General features: G+C 41.4%; 1 protein-coding gene across 1 annotated transcript in view; it reads right to left on the bottom strand.

Moving 5' to 3' along the window:
- GABRA4 (gamma-aminobutyric acid type A receptor subunit alpha4) overlaps positions 1-16,446 on the bottom strand; it is a 29,725-nt gene extending 13,279 nt beyond the window's left edge. Inside the window, exons 1-4 of the mRNA XM_060279140.2 lie at positions 16,232-16,446; positions 16,050-16,132; positions 14,314-14,457; positions 11,564-11,716 (exon numbers count right to left, since the gene is read on the bottom strand). Of these exons, the coding sequence (XP_060135123.2) occupies positions 11,564-11,716; positions 14,314-14,457; positions 16,050-16,132; positions 16,232-16,443 (592 nt within the window). The 5' untranslated portion in view covers positions 16,444-16,446. The remainder of the gene's footprint in view (positions 1-11,563; positions 11,717-14,313; positions 14,458-16,049; positions 16,133-16,231) is intronic.
- Positions 16,447-17,483: the final 1,037 nt, after the last annotated feature.

Below are 17,483 nucleotides of genomic sequence, written 5' to 3'. Positions count from 1 at the left end.
AATTAAAGTGGGGAGGATGAAACACTACATGAGTGAGGTATTGATTGATTGATTGATTGATTGATTGCAATCATATCCCTTCTCCCCCTCCCCCGGAACTCAAGGTAGTGTCAGGGCTGGGTCCAGATGTCTGTCGGCACACAGGAAGCAGAGACTATTGGTGCAGTTAATTCTTTATTCAAGAATATGGCATACAACTTAGCAACACTCCCAGCAGGACTTGCTCTGCTAGTTCCCAGGACTGACGGTCCTCGCCTTCCACTTCCTCTAAGGCCCCTCCTCTGCCGGAGACTAGTGGAGAGGGGAGCTCATCACAGTAGGGGAGGCAGGCTCCTGGGATTTTTCTGTAGCATCTTGCCCCCACCCCCTCTGCTTTAGCCTATGAGTCACAACAGTTCCCTGTCACCAACTCTCCTTGCTCACTCTATCCTGCTGCCTCTCAGCCTCCGATCCCTCCTCCTCCTCCTCTTCTCCCTCTGACCTCCATCAATTTCCTGGCTCTGAGCCTTCTTCCCCTGGGGTTTCCCATGGGGGGTCTCCCAGCTGGTGCCTCCTACCACTCTTCATCATCCAGCCAGTCCACGACAGGTGGCATACATGGTTCTCCTTCTCCTTAGTTAATCCCCACAACACGACCAAGTAGAAAACTTTAGACCCATATCCCTTTTGAACGTAGACTACAAAATTTTTGCAGGGGTCCTGGCAAACAGGATTAAAGATATATTAAATAGAATAATCGGTAAGAATCAACAAGGATTTTTGCCCCAAATGAAAATGAATAATAATGTGAGGATATTATTGGACCTGATAGAATATTTAGATTGGAATCCTGGGCAGAGTGTAGCTTTTATTTTCCTGGATGCTGAGAAAGCCTTCGACAACGTTAATTGGAAATATATGATGAAGGCTTTAGAAAACATCGGAGTTGAAGGGAACTTTCTAAAAGGTATTCGGGCGATATATGGGAAACAAAAAGGCAAATTGATAATAAACGGGGAAGTAATAGAGGATATTGAAATAACAAGGGGCATGCGACAAGGATGCCCACTTTCACCCCTTTTATTCATATTATCAATTGAGTTTATGTTAAAAGGAATTGAAGAGGATGGAGGAGTTAAAGGGGTGAAAGTAGGGAAAATGAATTACAAATCTATGGCCTTTGCCGATGATGTTATTATTATGCTAGAGGACCCCACAGAAAATATCAAGAATCTAGAAGAGAACTTACGAAAATATGGAGAAATATCTGGCTTTAAAATAAATGCAAGGAAAACAAAGATAATTACAAAAAAATGAGGAAAAAAGAAGAGGAAGAATTAGGAAAAAAAGTGGGATGGGAAATTGTGAAAAAAGTAAAATACCTGGGAATAGAAATAACAGCCAATAATTTGAATCTATTTGAAAACAATTATGGAAAGAAATGGAGAGAAATCAAACAAGATTTAGAGAGGTGGAGCAATTTAAAACTAACCCTCTCCGCGAAGATAGCAACGATTAAAATGTCAGTATTACCTAGGATGATTTTTTTATTCCAAATGATTCCAATTATAGGGGAAAGAGAGATATTCGACAATTGGAGGAAGGATCTGAGTAGATTTATATGGGGAGGAAATAAAGCAAGAATTCAATTTAGATTGCTAACCGACACCAAAGAAAGAGGAGGCTGGGGAGTGCCAGACTTTAACCTGTACCATGCTGCGGCTGGTATGTGTTGGATTAAAGAATGGATGAGATTAGATAATAAAGAATTATTAAATGTAGAAGGATTTAGAAATAACCAAGGGTGGCATGCTTATTTGATGGAAGAGAAAGAAGGAGGTTATAGAGAGTTTAGAGATCATGTCATTAAAAAGCCACTATTGAAGATATGGAGAGAAAATAGAGATATCCTAGAATCCAAAATTCTGTGGTGGGTTTCCCCCCCAGAGATGACAACATTATTTAGTAAAAATACAGAAAGAAAGTGGGCAACCTACCAGGAATTATTAATAAAAGAGAATGGACAATTAAAATTAAAAACATACCAGCAAATGAAAGAGCACTGCACAAGCTGGCTTCATTATTGTCAAATACAGAGCCTATTCCAAAAACATAGAAAAATTGGGTTTAAAGAGGGGAAATCTAAATTGCAAGAAATTTTAATAGAAAATAATGAAAAACCATTGGCTAAATTATACAACTATTTGCTAGAATGGGAGATGAAAGATGAAATAGTTAAAACAACCATGATTAAATGGGCTCAAGATATTGGGAGACCCATTTATAGCAACCAATGGGAGAAACTATGGAAAGAGGGATGGAGATTCACGGCCTGTGCAGGAATAAAAGAAAATATGTTAAAACTAATGTATAGATGGCATCTCACTCCAGAGAAAATTGCAAAAATCTATAAAACAAGCTCGAACAAATGCTGGAAGTGTCATGAAAAAATAGGAAACTATTATCATTGCTGGTGGCAGTGCAAGAAAATTAGGGAATTCTGGAATTTGGTATATGAAAAGTTAAAAAAGATGCTAAAAATAACATTTGATAAAAAACCAGAGTTATTTCTATTAAGCATGGTACCAGAGAACATCCCAGAAGACAGGAAAAACATTCTCCTCTACGCATCCGCAGCAGCAAGACTTCTAATTGGACAGCATTGGAAAGGGGAGAGAATCCCGACTATCTTAGAATGGCAGGAGAAGCTAGTAGAATTTATGAATCTCTCAAAAATGACAGCAGCAATCAGAAATACCCCCAGACAAATTTGTAAAAAAGAATGGAAGTATGTTGAGGACTTTTTGAAAAAAAGAAGGATTAAATGTAGATTTGGTGATTTGCTTAGACTGAAAGATATAAAGGGGAGGTTGGAGATCATGTACAAACAATAACTGAAGTAAAGCGAGATAAAAGAAATTATGTAAAGGAAAGCGGTATTCAAACAACAGGAAGCATTTTTTCCCCTTTTTTCTCTTTCGCTCTTTTTTTCTTTTTTTCTTTTCCCTTTTCTCTTTTCTTACTTTTTTCTTTTCCCTTTTTCTTAACATTTTTTATTATGATATAGGATTGATATATTATTAACATATATCTAATTTATAATCGATTATCCAAAATATTTGCTACATAATACCTTTTTGTAAATTTTTCTTGTTCTTTTTTTCTTTCTCTTTAATTTCAGCTATTTGATAAGCTCGATGTCTAATTCTGATTATATTTCTATAGTTTGTTCATTTTTGTTCATTTTTGTTTAATTTTGTATCAGTTACTTGTTTATGGTTTTATGTAATCTTTTTAAAGAATTGAAATAAAGTCTTTTTAAAAAATAATAATAATAATAATCCCCACAACAGCCCTGAAAGGGAGGTTTGGCTGAGAGGCAATGAGAGGTCACCCAACAAGCTTCATGGTCAAGTGCAGATTTGAACCCTCAGTCTCCCAGGTACTAGTCCAGCACTCTAGCCACAATGCCACACTATGGTTAGTGTCTCAATTACTCCAGTGTGGTGCAAACTCTCATTTAACAGCACCATAACTAGAATAGAATAGAATAGAATAGAACTTTATTGTCATTACCCCCTTGTGGGAACAACGAAATTTTTCAGTTGCTGAATCAACTCAAATAAGACACTTCACATGAATTAAAATACTGATAAGCACAATATGATACAGAACAATAAACAAATAAAATAAAATGACTTCAAAGTCCAGAATTTCCATTAAAGGCCAAATTTGCTCTAGGAAAGTAACTGTTCTTGAGATGGCTTGTTCTCGCCTTCATTGTTCTATATCTCTGTTCTAATGCAGAAGTTAAAACTATGGCCTCAACCATTCTGTATTTTTATTCCTAGCTACTAGAGATAGCCAGGATCCATGAGACATCACAGGAATTAACATGGGGGCTGCCATTACACACACACCCTAATATCATCTGAATACAGTTGCATGCACTCATTATAAGCACTGAAAACAAATTCATACTTTTACATTAAAATGGAGTCATTACTTCGGTGTAAGAATGCTTAGAACTCTGATTGTGGTCAAAAAAGTTTTCATTCTTGAAAATTGATAAGGGTCTTGGTGGACCAGTCAACTGATTATTTTTCCGCCTGCTTTAGCAATTGAAACCTGCTGTGTTACGTGCTCTATGGTTTTCCATTGTATTTTTAAAGACATACCACCACAGATTGAAACCCTTGGTCCAATACATCTTGTTATTGCTTTTTAAGAAATCTTACTTAGTTGTGGTCTACCTGACCCCAATAGCAATTAAAGTGTTTTATCCGAGGAGGGTGTGTGTGTGTGCTAAAAACCAATTTTTTTGCAAACCTAAAAGGCTCCACTGAAGCTCAGAGCTCTAAATGACAGTGATTCCACTGCAAATTCTGTTTATGGCTCTCTCTCTCTCCTTTTCTCCACCAGAAGGCAGAGAGGAAGAATGAACTCAATATTGCTTTAAAATAACATGAGAGACTATACATTTTAATAAAGCAGCCAAGGAGACAGCGGTATGTGATCAAATACAGCAGTACAGTGTTCCTCCCGACAGTTCTGTAATATAGCTCTAATGATATGGAACAATCCACTTACAGCTCTTGGACTGAGGCTGCAGCTTGAATTAGTACAGAGCATAACCACCTCGGGGAAAGGCTCTCTCTGTTCTGCAATGCTATGTGCATGTGTGTGCATGCGCACATGTGCCCATTCCAGCAAAGGAAAGCTGTACATGGAAAGTTTGTGTTTAGACTGTACACTTTCAAAACTGTGTCTGTGTCACAATGCGCACTTGAGACATTATTATTATTATTATTATTATTATTATTATTATTATTATTTAGCCCATCTGGCTGGGAACCAGGCAGAGGGCCTTCTCGGTAGTGGCACCCGCCCTGTGGAACGCCCTCCCATTAGAGGTCAGAGAGATAAACAACTACCTGACATTTACGAAAATACCTAAAGGCAGCCCTGTTTAGGGAAGTTTTTAATCTGTGATATTTTAATGTATTTTAATGTGTGTTGGAAGCTGCCCAGAGTGGTGGGGGGACGGGACCCAACCAGGTGGGTGGGGTATAAACAATTTATTATTATTATTATTATTATTATTATTATTATTATTATTATCTGACAACACATATAAAAACATATTTAATATGGATTCAGAATCACCTGACGTGTAGGTTTGGTATGCACATTCCCATCTGCCTTGCGATGCAGAAGAGAATAAAGAAATTAAGAGAAACATCCAAAGCAAGAGTATGGGGAAGCAGAGAGGAGGTGACCTCAACATGTGCTAGACTACAGTCCCTTGAAATGAGGCTGATCCCAAGGGATCTTGGGTAGAAAACTCTCATTTCGGAGCAGCTTTCCTTACTCGAGATTGGTGCCTCTAACAATGGCAGGCCAGATGCCTCATAAAACAAAGATCAGATACTGTAAGGGGTGCGCAACTACATCAGCAAATAGGATACCATGTTTCAGCAGTCGACAACATCAACAACCTGGCCAAACTGGGGGCACTAAGAAACAATGCAGGGTCGTTGAAGACCATTGGCAATGCACAATAACTGTCCTTCCCCCCCCCCCCCTTCCCTGAGGTTTGAACAGAGACATGGAATTCAGAAGGTTGCCACAGTAACTGGGTGTGATGTCACAAGAAAAGGTTGGGGTCTTTGGCGTGAGGCTTGGGGATAGCTGAGATAGCTGAAGGCAGGCTGGGTGAGATACCTTGGGCTCCAGTGCTATACGGCTGTGGGGAACAAGCCCCTCTTGAGCTGACCATGCTGACTAAAGGTGTAAATAAATTATATTTCTAAAGACACATCCTATCTCTCATGGGAACACAGACCCTTGGTGAGCCCCTGGAACCCCCTGGAATCTCGCCACAGCTTAGCAGAGATTGGGGGGTGGCATCCAACCTTTGTAACACTGTTCTCCTTGCTGTGTCCAGCAGAGCAAAAGTTTGGAGACTTGGCCTCAGATCCATGAGGGATCACCCCAAAGAATTGCTTCCCTCCTGGCAGCTTCCAAGAGGCAGCCGCTTTCCAGATCTCATGCTGGGGAGTTGGGCAGTACAGGCAGAAAGCACGGGGGGGGGGAGGAATTGTGTTTCATTATGTAGACAAGGATTGTATCCTACTGGAAGACAATTCCTTTATTTGGGAACTTACACGTTTTATTTTGAAGGGGCCTTTCAGATTAAAATAGTAATTTCAAACATAACAAAAGACTACTGTTAATCCTCCTGATTCTCTCTGGGTATATACACAGAAGCACAGCAGAGAAGTGCTCCCCAGATATTTAATTGTCAAGTATTATCCTATCGTGTACTGTATTCTATTAAAAACTCAAGTCTTTTTTAAAGAGAGTATCAGATTGCCTAATTGGGATATGAATGCTAATATATTTATGTTGTGGCCTAAACTGTGAATGTTCTTATTCCTCGCATAATCTAAATAAAAACTGGTGACATCAGTATTAATGGGAACAATTCACATTGCTGCTTGGAGGGGAAATGGCAGGATTATCACCTGGCAATTTTTAAGGAAGCTCTTTATCTGTTAAATCTTTCTGCAGGAAGTCTACTGGGAATATGGAAAGAGAGTATACCCTACAACATTTCTCCAATGAAAATAGGGACATCCTATCCCATAATATGACATGAGGCTGACCAAACTGCGGGAGGCAGTGGAAGACAGAAGTGCCTGGTGTGCTCTGGTCCATAGGGTCACGAAGAGTCGGACACAACTAAATGACTAAAAATAAATAAAAATCCCATAATAAGAATTTTATTATTTATACCTCACCCATCTGACCGGGTTGCCCCAGCCACTCTAGGCAGCTTCCAACACATATAAAAACACAATAAAGCATTATTATTATTTTTTTGCAACTTCCCTATAAAGTAAGGTTACCAGATTTTTTTTCAAACAATCCAGGGACACAACGGGTTCTCCAATTATGGAGAGCACGCATTGCGGGAGGGGAATCAGGATGACCCTGGGGGTTGCTAGGCAGATTAGGCAAGATGGCCACTGGATGACTGGGCATTTTAGTGCTGTTGCTAGGTAGAAAAGCATGTTGCAGGTTGGAGTAAGGGTCGGCCCCTAGCCTATAAAACCCACTGCGTGACCATATTGGTTTCACTTTTGCCAAGCGCTTCAGATTTCCCGCCCGCCCACCTCCTTTTTAAAGGATGTTTTGTGAATTGACATTGCTGTGCCTGTCATGGGGTCGCCTGCCTTGGGACAGGGGCCCAGTAGGAATTTTGCTGTTTGGCTGTTGCCATTTGGTTTTTGCCTACTGCATAGCAAATCGTCACAACTTGTAAGGTTGGCGGTTAGGCATTGGTTAAAATTGGCTGGTAAGAGAATTGGCTGGTAAGAGGAGTATGGAAAGGCTGGAAATAGAGGTATTCCGTTAAAGGAATCCTGGGGCTCAAAGGGCTCTCGTCAGTACCCCGTTAGGGGATTGGGCCTAACACAGAGCCTCGGGGAACATTTGAGGGAGGACAAAAGAAGGGCCTCAGGTATCCAGCTCCATCCTCCCTCAGGGAATGTTTACCTACTGACTTCCACAAAATGCCTAAAGGAAGTCAGTGCAGAATCTGTCCCAGGGCGGGGGACAGATGGGTTAACCAATGCCTAAGCAACCACTCACATTTGATTGTATTTTAATAAAGTTGTGGCCAAAATAATGCCAAAAACCTTAAAACGTAATTAATGCATGTGTGTGTGAATTTATTGGGGGGGGGGAATCCGGTGACCTTGTCAGGGGTTTCCCCAGTTGACGCGCCGGGCATCCCTGGTTCTCCCTCTGCAGTGGTGGAGGCAGTGGCAGTCTCAGCAGCCCGGAGCCAGCCTGGTAGCGCAGTTGGCTCTGGCTGGCTTCAGGAGCTGCTCATTGCTGTGGCGCCTGCCATTTTGCCCCCATATGATGTGTCTTGTGCCACTGAACCAATCACGCAACATTCATTCCCTACTAATAAATCTATAACACTTAAAATATAAATCCGGGGATATTAAATGAAATCCGGGGACATTTGGGGATGGATTTTATCCGAGGACAGATTAGTAAATCCGGGGACTGTCCCTGGGAAATGGGGGTGTCTGGTAACCATACTATAAAGGGCTGCCTTCAGATGTTTTCTGAAGGTTGTATAGTTACTCATCTCCTTGGCTCGGGGTCACATAACCATACCCTCCAACATTTCTCCAATGAAAATAGGGGCGTCCTAAGGCAGGCATGTCCAAAGTCCGTTCCGGGGGCCAAATCTGGCCCGCCGGTCGATTTAATCCAGCCCCTGTGGCAGTATATGTCCTAAGGTAAAATCCTTTAAAAAGATCTTCAACTTCAACCCTAACAAAAACTCAACAACTTTGGGCGGCCCTCACGCATGTTCACTTAATCAAATCTGGCCCTCTTTGAAAAAAGTTTGGGCACCCTTGTCCTAAGGAAAAGTGGAATATTCCAGGATCAGATCAGAAACTGGAACGGCTTCCATAAAACTGGGACTGTCCCTGAAAAATACAGACACTTGATTAGTTTGCAGATGGAAGTGGAATGGCATGGGGAGGATAATATTTGCCTCAGACTGAGAAATGTCTTAGCTGGGCCTCGCCCTTCCTCCAGTCTCACACCTAGAACACCTCACTGTTTCATAAGCATTTTTGCAAGGTGGGGGGATGATGAAACCCTGAACCATTGTTCATGTTTATTTTACATGAAACTGGCTCACATTAGCTATCCCTGGCTCTTGGCATCAGCTGTACTTATAAGAGCTTCCCATTGAAAACTTTTCACCCAGACAAAAGCTGCTGGGTCTCTGTAAACATTAAAAATATAAAGAGCTTCTTCATGCCTCCTTGAAGATGGAGAAATGTAATCTGAGTGGCTACGCAAGACCCTGCTTCTCCTATAATCAAATCTAACGAGACAAAGGCAGTGCTCACTGGAAGCCTGAAGCTCCTTTGATGGGAATGAGAACAACCAAAGTGGGAAACAATGAACTGTACTTCTTGGAACGATGGAATTTTCCAAACTTACTGAAAGACTGCTAGCTAGAAAAAAAAACCCATAGAAACTATAAAGTATTTTTTTTAGAGCATTTTCACCTTTGAGCAAATGATGGTTTATTGCTACAAATGTATCACTTCAGGGTGCGTTCAGATGGGAACTTAATATCACCAATGGTTTATTGGCAACTAGGTTTTTTTTGGTCCCATCACCTCCTGGCAAATAGAAGGGGAAGAAATGGAGGCAGTGAGAGATTTTACTTTCTTGGGCTCCATGATCACTGCAGATGATGAAAGCAGTCACAAAATTAAAAGACGCCTGCTTCTTGGGAGAAAAGTGATGACAAACCTAGACAGCATCTTAAAAAGCGGAGACATCACCTTGCCTACAAAGGTCCGTATAGTTAAAGCTATGGTTTTCCCAGTAGTGATGTATGGAAGTGAGAGCTGGACCATAAAGAAGGCTGATCGCCAAAGAATTGATGCTTTTGAATTATGGTGCTGGATGAGACTCTTGAGAGTCCCATGGACTGCAAGAAGATCAAACCTATCCATTCTGAAGGAAATCAGCCCTGAGTGCTCACTGGAAGGACAGATCCTGAAGCTGAGGCTCCAATACTTTGGCCACCTCATGAGAAGAGAAGACTCCCTGGAAAAGACTCTGATGTTGGGAAAGATTGAGGGCACAAGGAGAAGGGGACAACAGAGGATGAGATGGACAGTGTTCTTGAAGCTACCAACATGAGTTTGACCAAACTGCGGGAGGCAGTGGAAGACAGGAGTGCCTGGCGTGCTCTGGTCCATGGGGTCACGAAGAGTCGGACACGACTAAATGACTAAACAACAACAACAAGGTTTTTTAACTGATTGGATTTTCCATGGAAAGAGTAAGTCTAGATTAAAGCTGCAATACTTGGTTTCCTGGGAGTAAGCCTCATTGAGCTAGGTGGGACTTCCAAGTAGACACTTCTAGGCTTGTTAGGTAAATAAGGGGGAAAATACAGGCTGGCATTTGGATGGCATTGTGTGGAGCTCAAGAAGCTTGCTTGCAGGAGCAGCACCCATCCTACAACAAACAATTCTCTGGCAACACACACAGTACAGTAAACACATTGCTAAATGCTCATCAGCATGACTTGTACAGGACGGTCAAAGGCAACAATATTAAGTTACCATGGATACTTTGCATCCTTCTGAGCTCCACTTGGTGTGGGTAAGCCAACCCCAAACCCCCTTCGTAATTGACAGCTACCCACCACAACCCTTCACAGCATATACATCATCACCTGCCTGCTGGGTGCACATACAAATACTATCCCACTAAAGATAGTTATGTCAGATATGGGAGGGGGGGATTGTCCAAAATTCATCCAATTTAGAATCCTGTTGCCTGGGTCATTTAGGTGGGGTGTTTGTGTGTCAGGGAGAGTCCCCAATCAACCCTCTAAATCAGGGTTTCCTGAACTTGTGTCTCCAGCTTTTCTTTGGACTACAACTCCCATCGTCCCTAACTAGCAGGACCAGTGGTCAGGGATGGGAACTGTAGTTCAAAAACAGCTGGAGACCCATGTTTGGGAAACACTGATCAAGTCATATTAGGAGTTCAGGGCAACTCAAAAACTTTTAGTTAGCCTAATAAAGGCATTGCCCTAATATGGATTTCTGAATCTATCAAGCCATTATTTATTTATTCATGAATTTAATAATCTGCACTTTCGTAAAAAATCAAGCAAGGTGGAGTACAACAATATAAGGACAAAATCAACAGCAGAGCCATAAAAACATCGAAGAAACACCGTCGTCTCTGATAAAGCCTATTTCTCAGGCTTTAATTTATTATGGAAACCTGTCTGAGCAGAGACAACATAGGATAAGGTGGGAATAAATCTACACACCACAAGCAAAAATGGATCTATATCAAAGCACTTTCAATTCTGTAAAACCTATTACCTTTCTACAGCCTCAACAAGAAAAGGCGCCACTGGAGTTTCCTTTTGCGATTTCTTGCTGGGATGAAATGGAGGAGGGCTAAGTAATACATACATATTCAGATTTCTCTTTCATATGGAAAGTGTGCCCATCCCAGGCCTAATTTTAACCTCTTTTATTCATCTCTCTCTGAAATGTACTGCTTAATAGGTCTTTTGGTTCAATGGTCTCCACTTGATTAATCCTTCTCCAATGCATGGCAATGCTGAGGTTTAGAAAGATATCTTCTTTAGGAAATTGCTTCAGCCATATCTGTATTCTCCTCTCCTTTGTCAGAAACCCAGGTTTCCCCCTCAGCTCCCTGTGTGCTGCCTCCATGCCGGTTGTCTCCTCTTGCTTTCAGTGTCAATTGGAGCATCCTCTTTCAAATTGCATTTTAATGTGCTTCGTTCTAATATCAAGTAATCGATTTTCCTAATTGCTTTTTCAATTCACTCTCACCAAGGCAGGAGGAGAAAGAGAAGCTGACATTACAAATTCAGAGCCTGAGGGCATACTCCTTACTTGGCCAAATCTCTCATTCAAATCAGTTGGGCTCCTCAAAAAGACTAAAAAAGACATACAAAGTCAGTGGTGAGACTTACCAAAAACAGTTCTGGCAGGAACAGACTCCTTATTGATCCAAAATGAAACTTGGGAGAGGATCACAGTCATGATGCATGGGATATATGTTTGTATCATAAAATAACCCATTTTTCGTCTGAGGTGGAAGTGTACTGTCATAACGATATATTCACCTTAAAGGGGGGAAAGCCAAAAGTGATGGTTTGCAACCTAGAAGCAATATTTTTTTAAACAAAAAAACTTTCAATACACCCATTCTTAGATTTATTTTAACATATTCTCCAGCTACTCAAATTGCATTCAGTTTGTTTGACTCTGAAAACATGAAGTTTCACTAAAGTGAAAGAAGTTTCAGCCTGGCTAAGGCAGCAGTGGAGCCCACATGAGTCACTCCAAGCTCCACATAGGAAGAACAGGATATATAATAATAAACAAAAGCCATACTGAGTCCAATGAAAGTATGTAGATCTTAAAATACTATCCAGGAGGTGGGATGTAAAACATGAAATAATAGGGACTGTTTGACATCCCTCACACTTTCATGTACCATAAAGATATGTATGTATACGCTGGAGGGAGAAAAAAAAATAAGTATAAGTAAAATATTAGCTGTCTGTTCTGATACTGCAGCATTTGGAAAACATATAATTACTACTTCAGGATGATATTTTCAACAGATGCACAGAGAAAATGTCTTCCTTTCGCTGATGGGGATGGCACAAAAGCACCTCCCTGGGCTTGTGTAGTTGAGTACCCATTCATTTCAGTGGGGCCTGCAATGGAAAATGTTCCATAATAGTGGCTGTATGGAAAGTATGCTTGGGACCTTGGGACCTTGGGACCAGTCCAGTGCTCAAAGTAGAAGGGGAAAAAATGAAGTGAGGTGGTTAAATGGGATGGCTCTCCATCCTACTTGGAGTGAGGGTTAAAGGTAAAGGGACCCCTGACCATTAGGTCCAGTCACGGACAACTCTGGGGTTGCAGCGCTCATCTCGGTTTATTGGCTGAGGGAGGCGGCGTACAACTTCCAGGTCATGTGGCCAGCATGACTAAGCCACTTCTGGTGAACCAGAGCAGCGCATGGAAATGCCGTTTACCTTCCTGCCAGAGCGGTACCTATTTATCTACTTGCACTTTTGACGTGCTTTCGAACTGCTAGGTTGGCAGGAGAAGGGACCGAGCAACGGGAGCTCACCCCTTTGCGGGGATTCAAAACACCGTCCTTCTGATCGGCAAGCCCTAGACTCTGTGGTTTAACCCACAGCGCCACCCGCGTCCCTTGGAGTGAGGGTTACCCCACTCACCCCGTTGCGGGGATTCGAACCGCTGACCTTCTGATCGGCAAGCCCTAGGCTCTGTGGTTTAACCCACAGCACCACCCGCGTCCCTTGGAGTAAGGGTTAGGGCCTACCAAAAAACACCACACAAGAGCAAACGAATTTCGAAGCCAAGACAGGAATGAGCTAAGGATTATCAAACATATTGCAGGCTTGGCTTGCATGCCTTCTCCCATGCTCATGTCCTAGTCTACAGAGCCAAACATAGTTGACCAGATGTGTTGTAGCTGGCCACATGCCTACCACTGTTTTTCCATCCCTGTTTCTCCAGTCTTGGGCATGCATTAAGAACAGGCGTTTCATTAAGGCTACGGTGGGTCAGGTCTTTTCCAAAGTGCAACTGTGTGCAAGATAGAACCGGACCAATGTTCTTCATTCCACACAGTGAAAAGAAATTGCCTGCCAAAACCCAAAGCATGATCAAAATGCTCAATTAATTGCCTCACTTCCACCCATCTTCTCCTCCCACGTACCACCCACCCACTTAAAGGAAAGCTATAAACAACCTGAGCCTTCTGGTGGAAATTCTGGTATGAAACTATTATTCCGGATTTGGGCTGCTATTCAAACTCAATTTTAAAAGAAGTGGAGGGAAATGTAAAGGTATCTTGCTGGAAAGTCCATTGCACCCCAGGATTTAGTTGTTTTATAACTACATACTGAGATTTTTACCAAGATCATGGAGACACCTTCTTAAGGAGCAATCGAAGAATCTTGGCCTGATATTCCATTATAGATCAGTGATATCTCGCTTACAGATAATATCCAATACATTAGGAAAATATTGCTTCATCTTGCTATCAATAACGGCACTCGGAAATCTGTCGCCTACATCTGCTCCCTCTGTTGCTTAATTCTGTCGTGATCTCTGCTAGAGCATGTTTCAAACTGCACCAATAACAGAGCGTTTAGCAATACAATCATACAACCAACCAACAGCCATCATTTTTTAAAAATGAAAAACAAAAACACCCACAGATCTTAAACACTGCCACTTCTCACACTGCTGCCTGTTGCTATTTTTTATCACTACACAAAAATATATTTAAAAAAACAACAGCAGTAATAGCTGTTATGTTTAATGTGTTTGCTCCAGCAGCAATCCTAATAGGGATTTATTTGGACAATCTGCATGCAATTTGTAGCATGATAAATCACAAAGATCAACACTTGCCAGCAGCACAGCTATGGAAATATGTCAGTAGCTACGATCTTGCATTTTCAACCATTTTCACTTTGCCTTCCGAAGAGAGAGAGCATGCAGCAACAGGGTATCTGCTTTAGTGTAAGCCTGGAGATAAATGGTCTAGGATTTGTCATATGCTTATTATGCCTCTTAGGCTACACTGAGATTTCCAAAACATCTTTGGCTAAAACAAAATTACACCGCTAATTCCACCCCTTAAGTTGATTATCACCAACTAGATTCTTACCTGTAATGGATTTAACAGTATCAGTGGATGCTGTATGCCCAAGCAGGTCATACTGAACTAAACTGGAAGACTCTTCAGGAACTTCCACTGAATTCTTAGGTCCTTTTGTCCACGTGTAAATCATTTCACTCTTTGGATATGCATCTGGAAAAATACATACAATTAAAGCATTGGTTCTTGACCTATTGGTGTTTGGAGTGCTTCAGGTTTTTTTTACTTTGATTAGCCAGTCACCTTAATATTTTTATTTTTATTTTTTTACGAGGGAGTGAACCACTGCTCAACTCTGCTTGCCAGCTCCACCACCACCATTCGCCCCATATTAACCCCTAGAGCTTCCTCTTCCCAAACCATACAAGCTAACCTTTCACCTTCCCAATCCCATTCCTCTCTTCAATTCTGCAGCAACTCCACTTTACAGCCATTTTCACCTTCACCCCTATATCCATGCCTCCGTCTCCTCTCCCTCCTCCTGTGCAGCTTCCTCTTGAACACAAGCTACCCTGTTGGTAAACTCCTGGATCTTCCTCAAGCCACCCATAGCAATTAGCTTCATTTTCACCTTCCAATCAGTTGTGAAGCCACCATCCCATTCTATTCCGCAGATCTTTCCGTGGCACTTCTCCCATTCCCTTGCCTCCTTTCCCCTCTTTTTTTTGCAACACCCCATTTTCACCAGCACCCCACTTTTCCTCCCGCTTCCTCACTTTTCTCAGCTCTTCTTTACACCCAGATCTCCCCCACAGCCATGTCTCCTGCACTCTCCAATTTTGCATTCCCCTTTGTGTGCACACCCCATGATGATATATGTTACTGTATCTTTAAGATGAATAGAATTTTAAGAGCAAGCCTGCCATTGAACTTGTTAAGGTTCAATGGTAGGGTTGCCAGACTCAATAGAGGACAGGACTTCTGTGCCTTTAATTGCCCTGCTCTCTTTTGAGACTGGAAACCTTAAAGAGAAACAGCAGACCCTTTGCTTGGAAATTAAACAAAGGGTCTGCTGGTTTCTCTTTAAGGTTTCCAGACTCAAAGGAGAGCAGGGCAATTAAAGGCACAGAAGTCCTGTCCTCTATTGAGTCTGTCAACCCTATTCAATGGAAGGTTAAGTGGGTGTTGTACACATCTGGGTGTCTGCTTGTTAATGAAATATATATATTCTAAATTACTACATTGCTCCTAGAACTTCACGTTGAAGAAAACACATGGTAACAGGAGTGAAATACATTGTACTATGGAATATTAGAGGGCTCCACAACCTTTATCTCTGTCACATGAGCTGCCTAGAAATGTATGAGGGAGAGCTTTGAGTACAGTGAGAAGGGAGAGAAACCTAAAGGGGTGGGGAATGGCTATTTTAAACAATAGCAGAAGTTTGAGTAAGGCAGGGATGAAGAAACACTGACAGGAAGATGGTGGTTTTAAATAGCAGCACAGCTTTGAGTAAAGCAGGGATGGAGAAACATGAGGGGTGGTTGTTTTTAACACACACACACAAAAGTTTTAACAAGGAGAAATGGCAGAGATGGGTACCACACAGTAGCCAACACCAAGAAGCTAACACAGCAGAGTTTTTTCCCCAACTCCCTTCTCCCTTGTTTTAAGCTGCCATTTCTCACCCAGTCCAGTGATATCCCCTGCTATTAATTTCAATTGACCTAAGCCATGCAGCTCTGGCTATTATCTGACCAGTTTCATACATAAAACGTTAAGCAGAGAGGGTCTATGTGACTTACAACTCCCAAATTTCAGAGGACAGGCGTGACCATCCATTGGGAAATCGACCAGTCTCATGGGGCACTCAGCACTTATGGTGAGCCTATAAGGAACAAAATGGAATTAGCCCCAGGATGATGTGTTGCCTCTCTCATGCAAAGAAAAATAAAAGAACAGAAAGAAAGATAGATAAATCAACTACCTCATTGTATAAAGGATGGTACCATTTCTCATGATTCTGAATAGCTTATTTGGGGCTGTCATATTATGTGAGACAGATTTTTTCCCATTCCGGAAGAAAGTGTCTGGTGTCCACACTTTGGTAACCATCAAGTTGTTAAGTCTTAGAATTTCAATGGGACCATCATATCTTAATCTTTTGTCAACCCACGTCTGGCGAAAGAAAACATCCATCGTGTATTCCTACAGTAATTTGGAAGAGACACAAACTTAATATGTTTTATAAGCATATCCTTTCTATGAATATCCCTCAAGGACAAATTAGTCACTGGTAACTGTAAACTCCCTAAACACATTTCTATCAATTAAACAGAACTATGTACTCCTTTAATACTTTAATTTTCCACATTAGTCATATAAATAAATTGCTATACATATTAAATCAATCAAAAATAATTACTATAATCGAATAGAATGCCAAGAAGCACGCAATTAAACTTGTACTCTAGCACAGAACTGGAAACAGAATGATTAATTCATTAACATATGTTAATGGTTTTCATGTCCATGCTATTTTTTTTAACAGATGGACAAATTAAAATATGCAGTGGGCTACATGATTAATTGTTTCAGCCAAAATCAAAGGAATATTATCTAATTTCAACAAATAAAACACAGATGGGATAATCCAAATGGGAAGTAGCATGTCACAAAATGATCATGCAGACCTTTATTTGGACACCACTTTTGTACACACATCTTTCCAATGGCCTTCATAGATGTGTTCACAGGACTAAAAAATGTCACATGGAGATCTAGAGCAAATAGGCTCCAGAGCATATGCGTACAAACCTCAGCAGAGAGGGCAATTCCATATGGAAAAGGATATGCACACGAAGCTGATATTTTCAGCTGAAAGAAATCAACGCTCGTGTGTAGGGATGGAGTGCTTATCCATATTTACTTAGAAGTCAGTCCCACAAAATTCAGTCAGGCTTAGCCCCAAATAAATGTGACTAGGTCTGAAACCTTAGCGAACCAATTGTAAAATCATTGGGCACTTGAAAAACATGCACTGGAAAATGCACAGATTGAGCAAGGCATAGACTAGAGTCACAACTATGCATTTGCTGCGACTTCCAAGCAGCAGGAGAGAAAATGTGTGGAAGATGGAACACCGAAAACCCGGTTCCAGTTTTCAAACAGCAGCTGTTGGCTGTTGTTCCTGGGGTGCCTGCACCAATCAGAAGCTGCACCTTGGTTTTCAATCATTT

The sequence above is a fragment of the Zootoca vivipara genome, chromosome Z1, assembly GCF_965207765.1.
Source record: "Zootoca vivipara chromosome Z1, rZooViv2.hap1.1, whole genome shotgun sequence".
NCBI lineage: Eukaryota > Metazoa > Chordata > Lepidosauria > Squamata > Lacertidae > Zootoca > Zootoca vivipara.
Note: the sequence above shows the minus strand (reverse complement) of the source record. Positions and strands in the feature narration are given on the sequence as shown.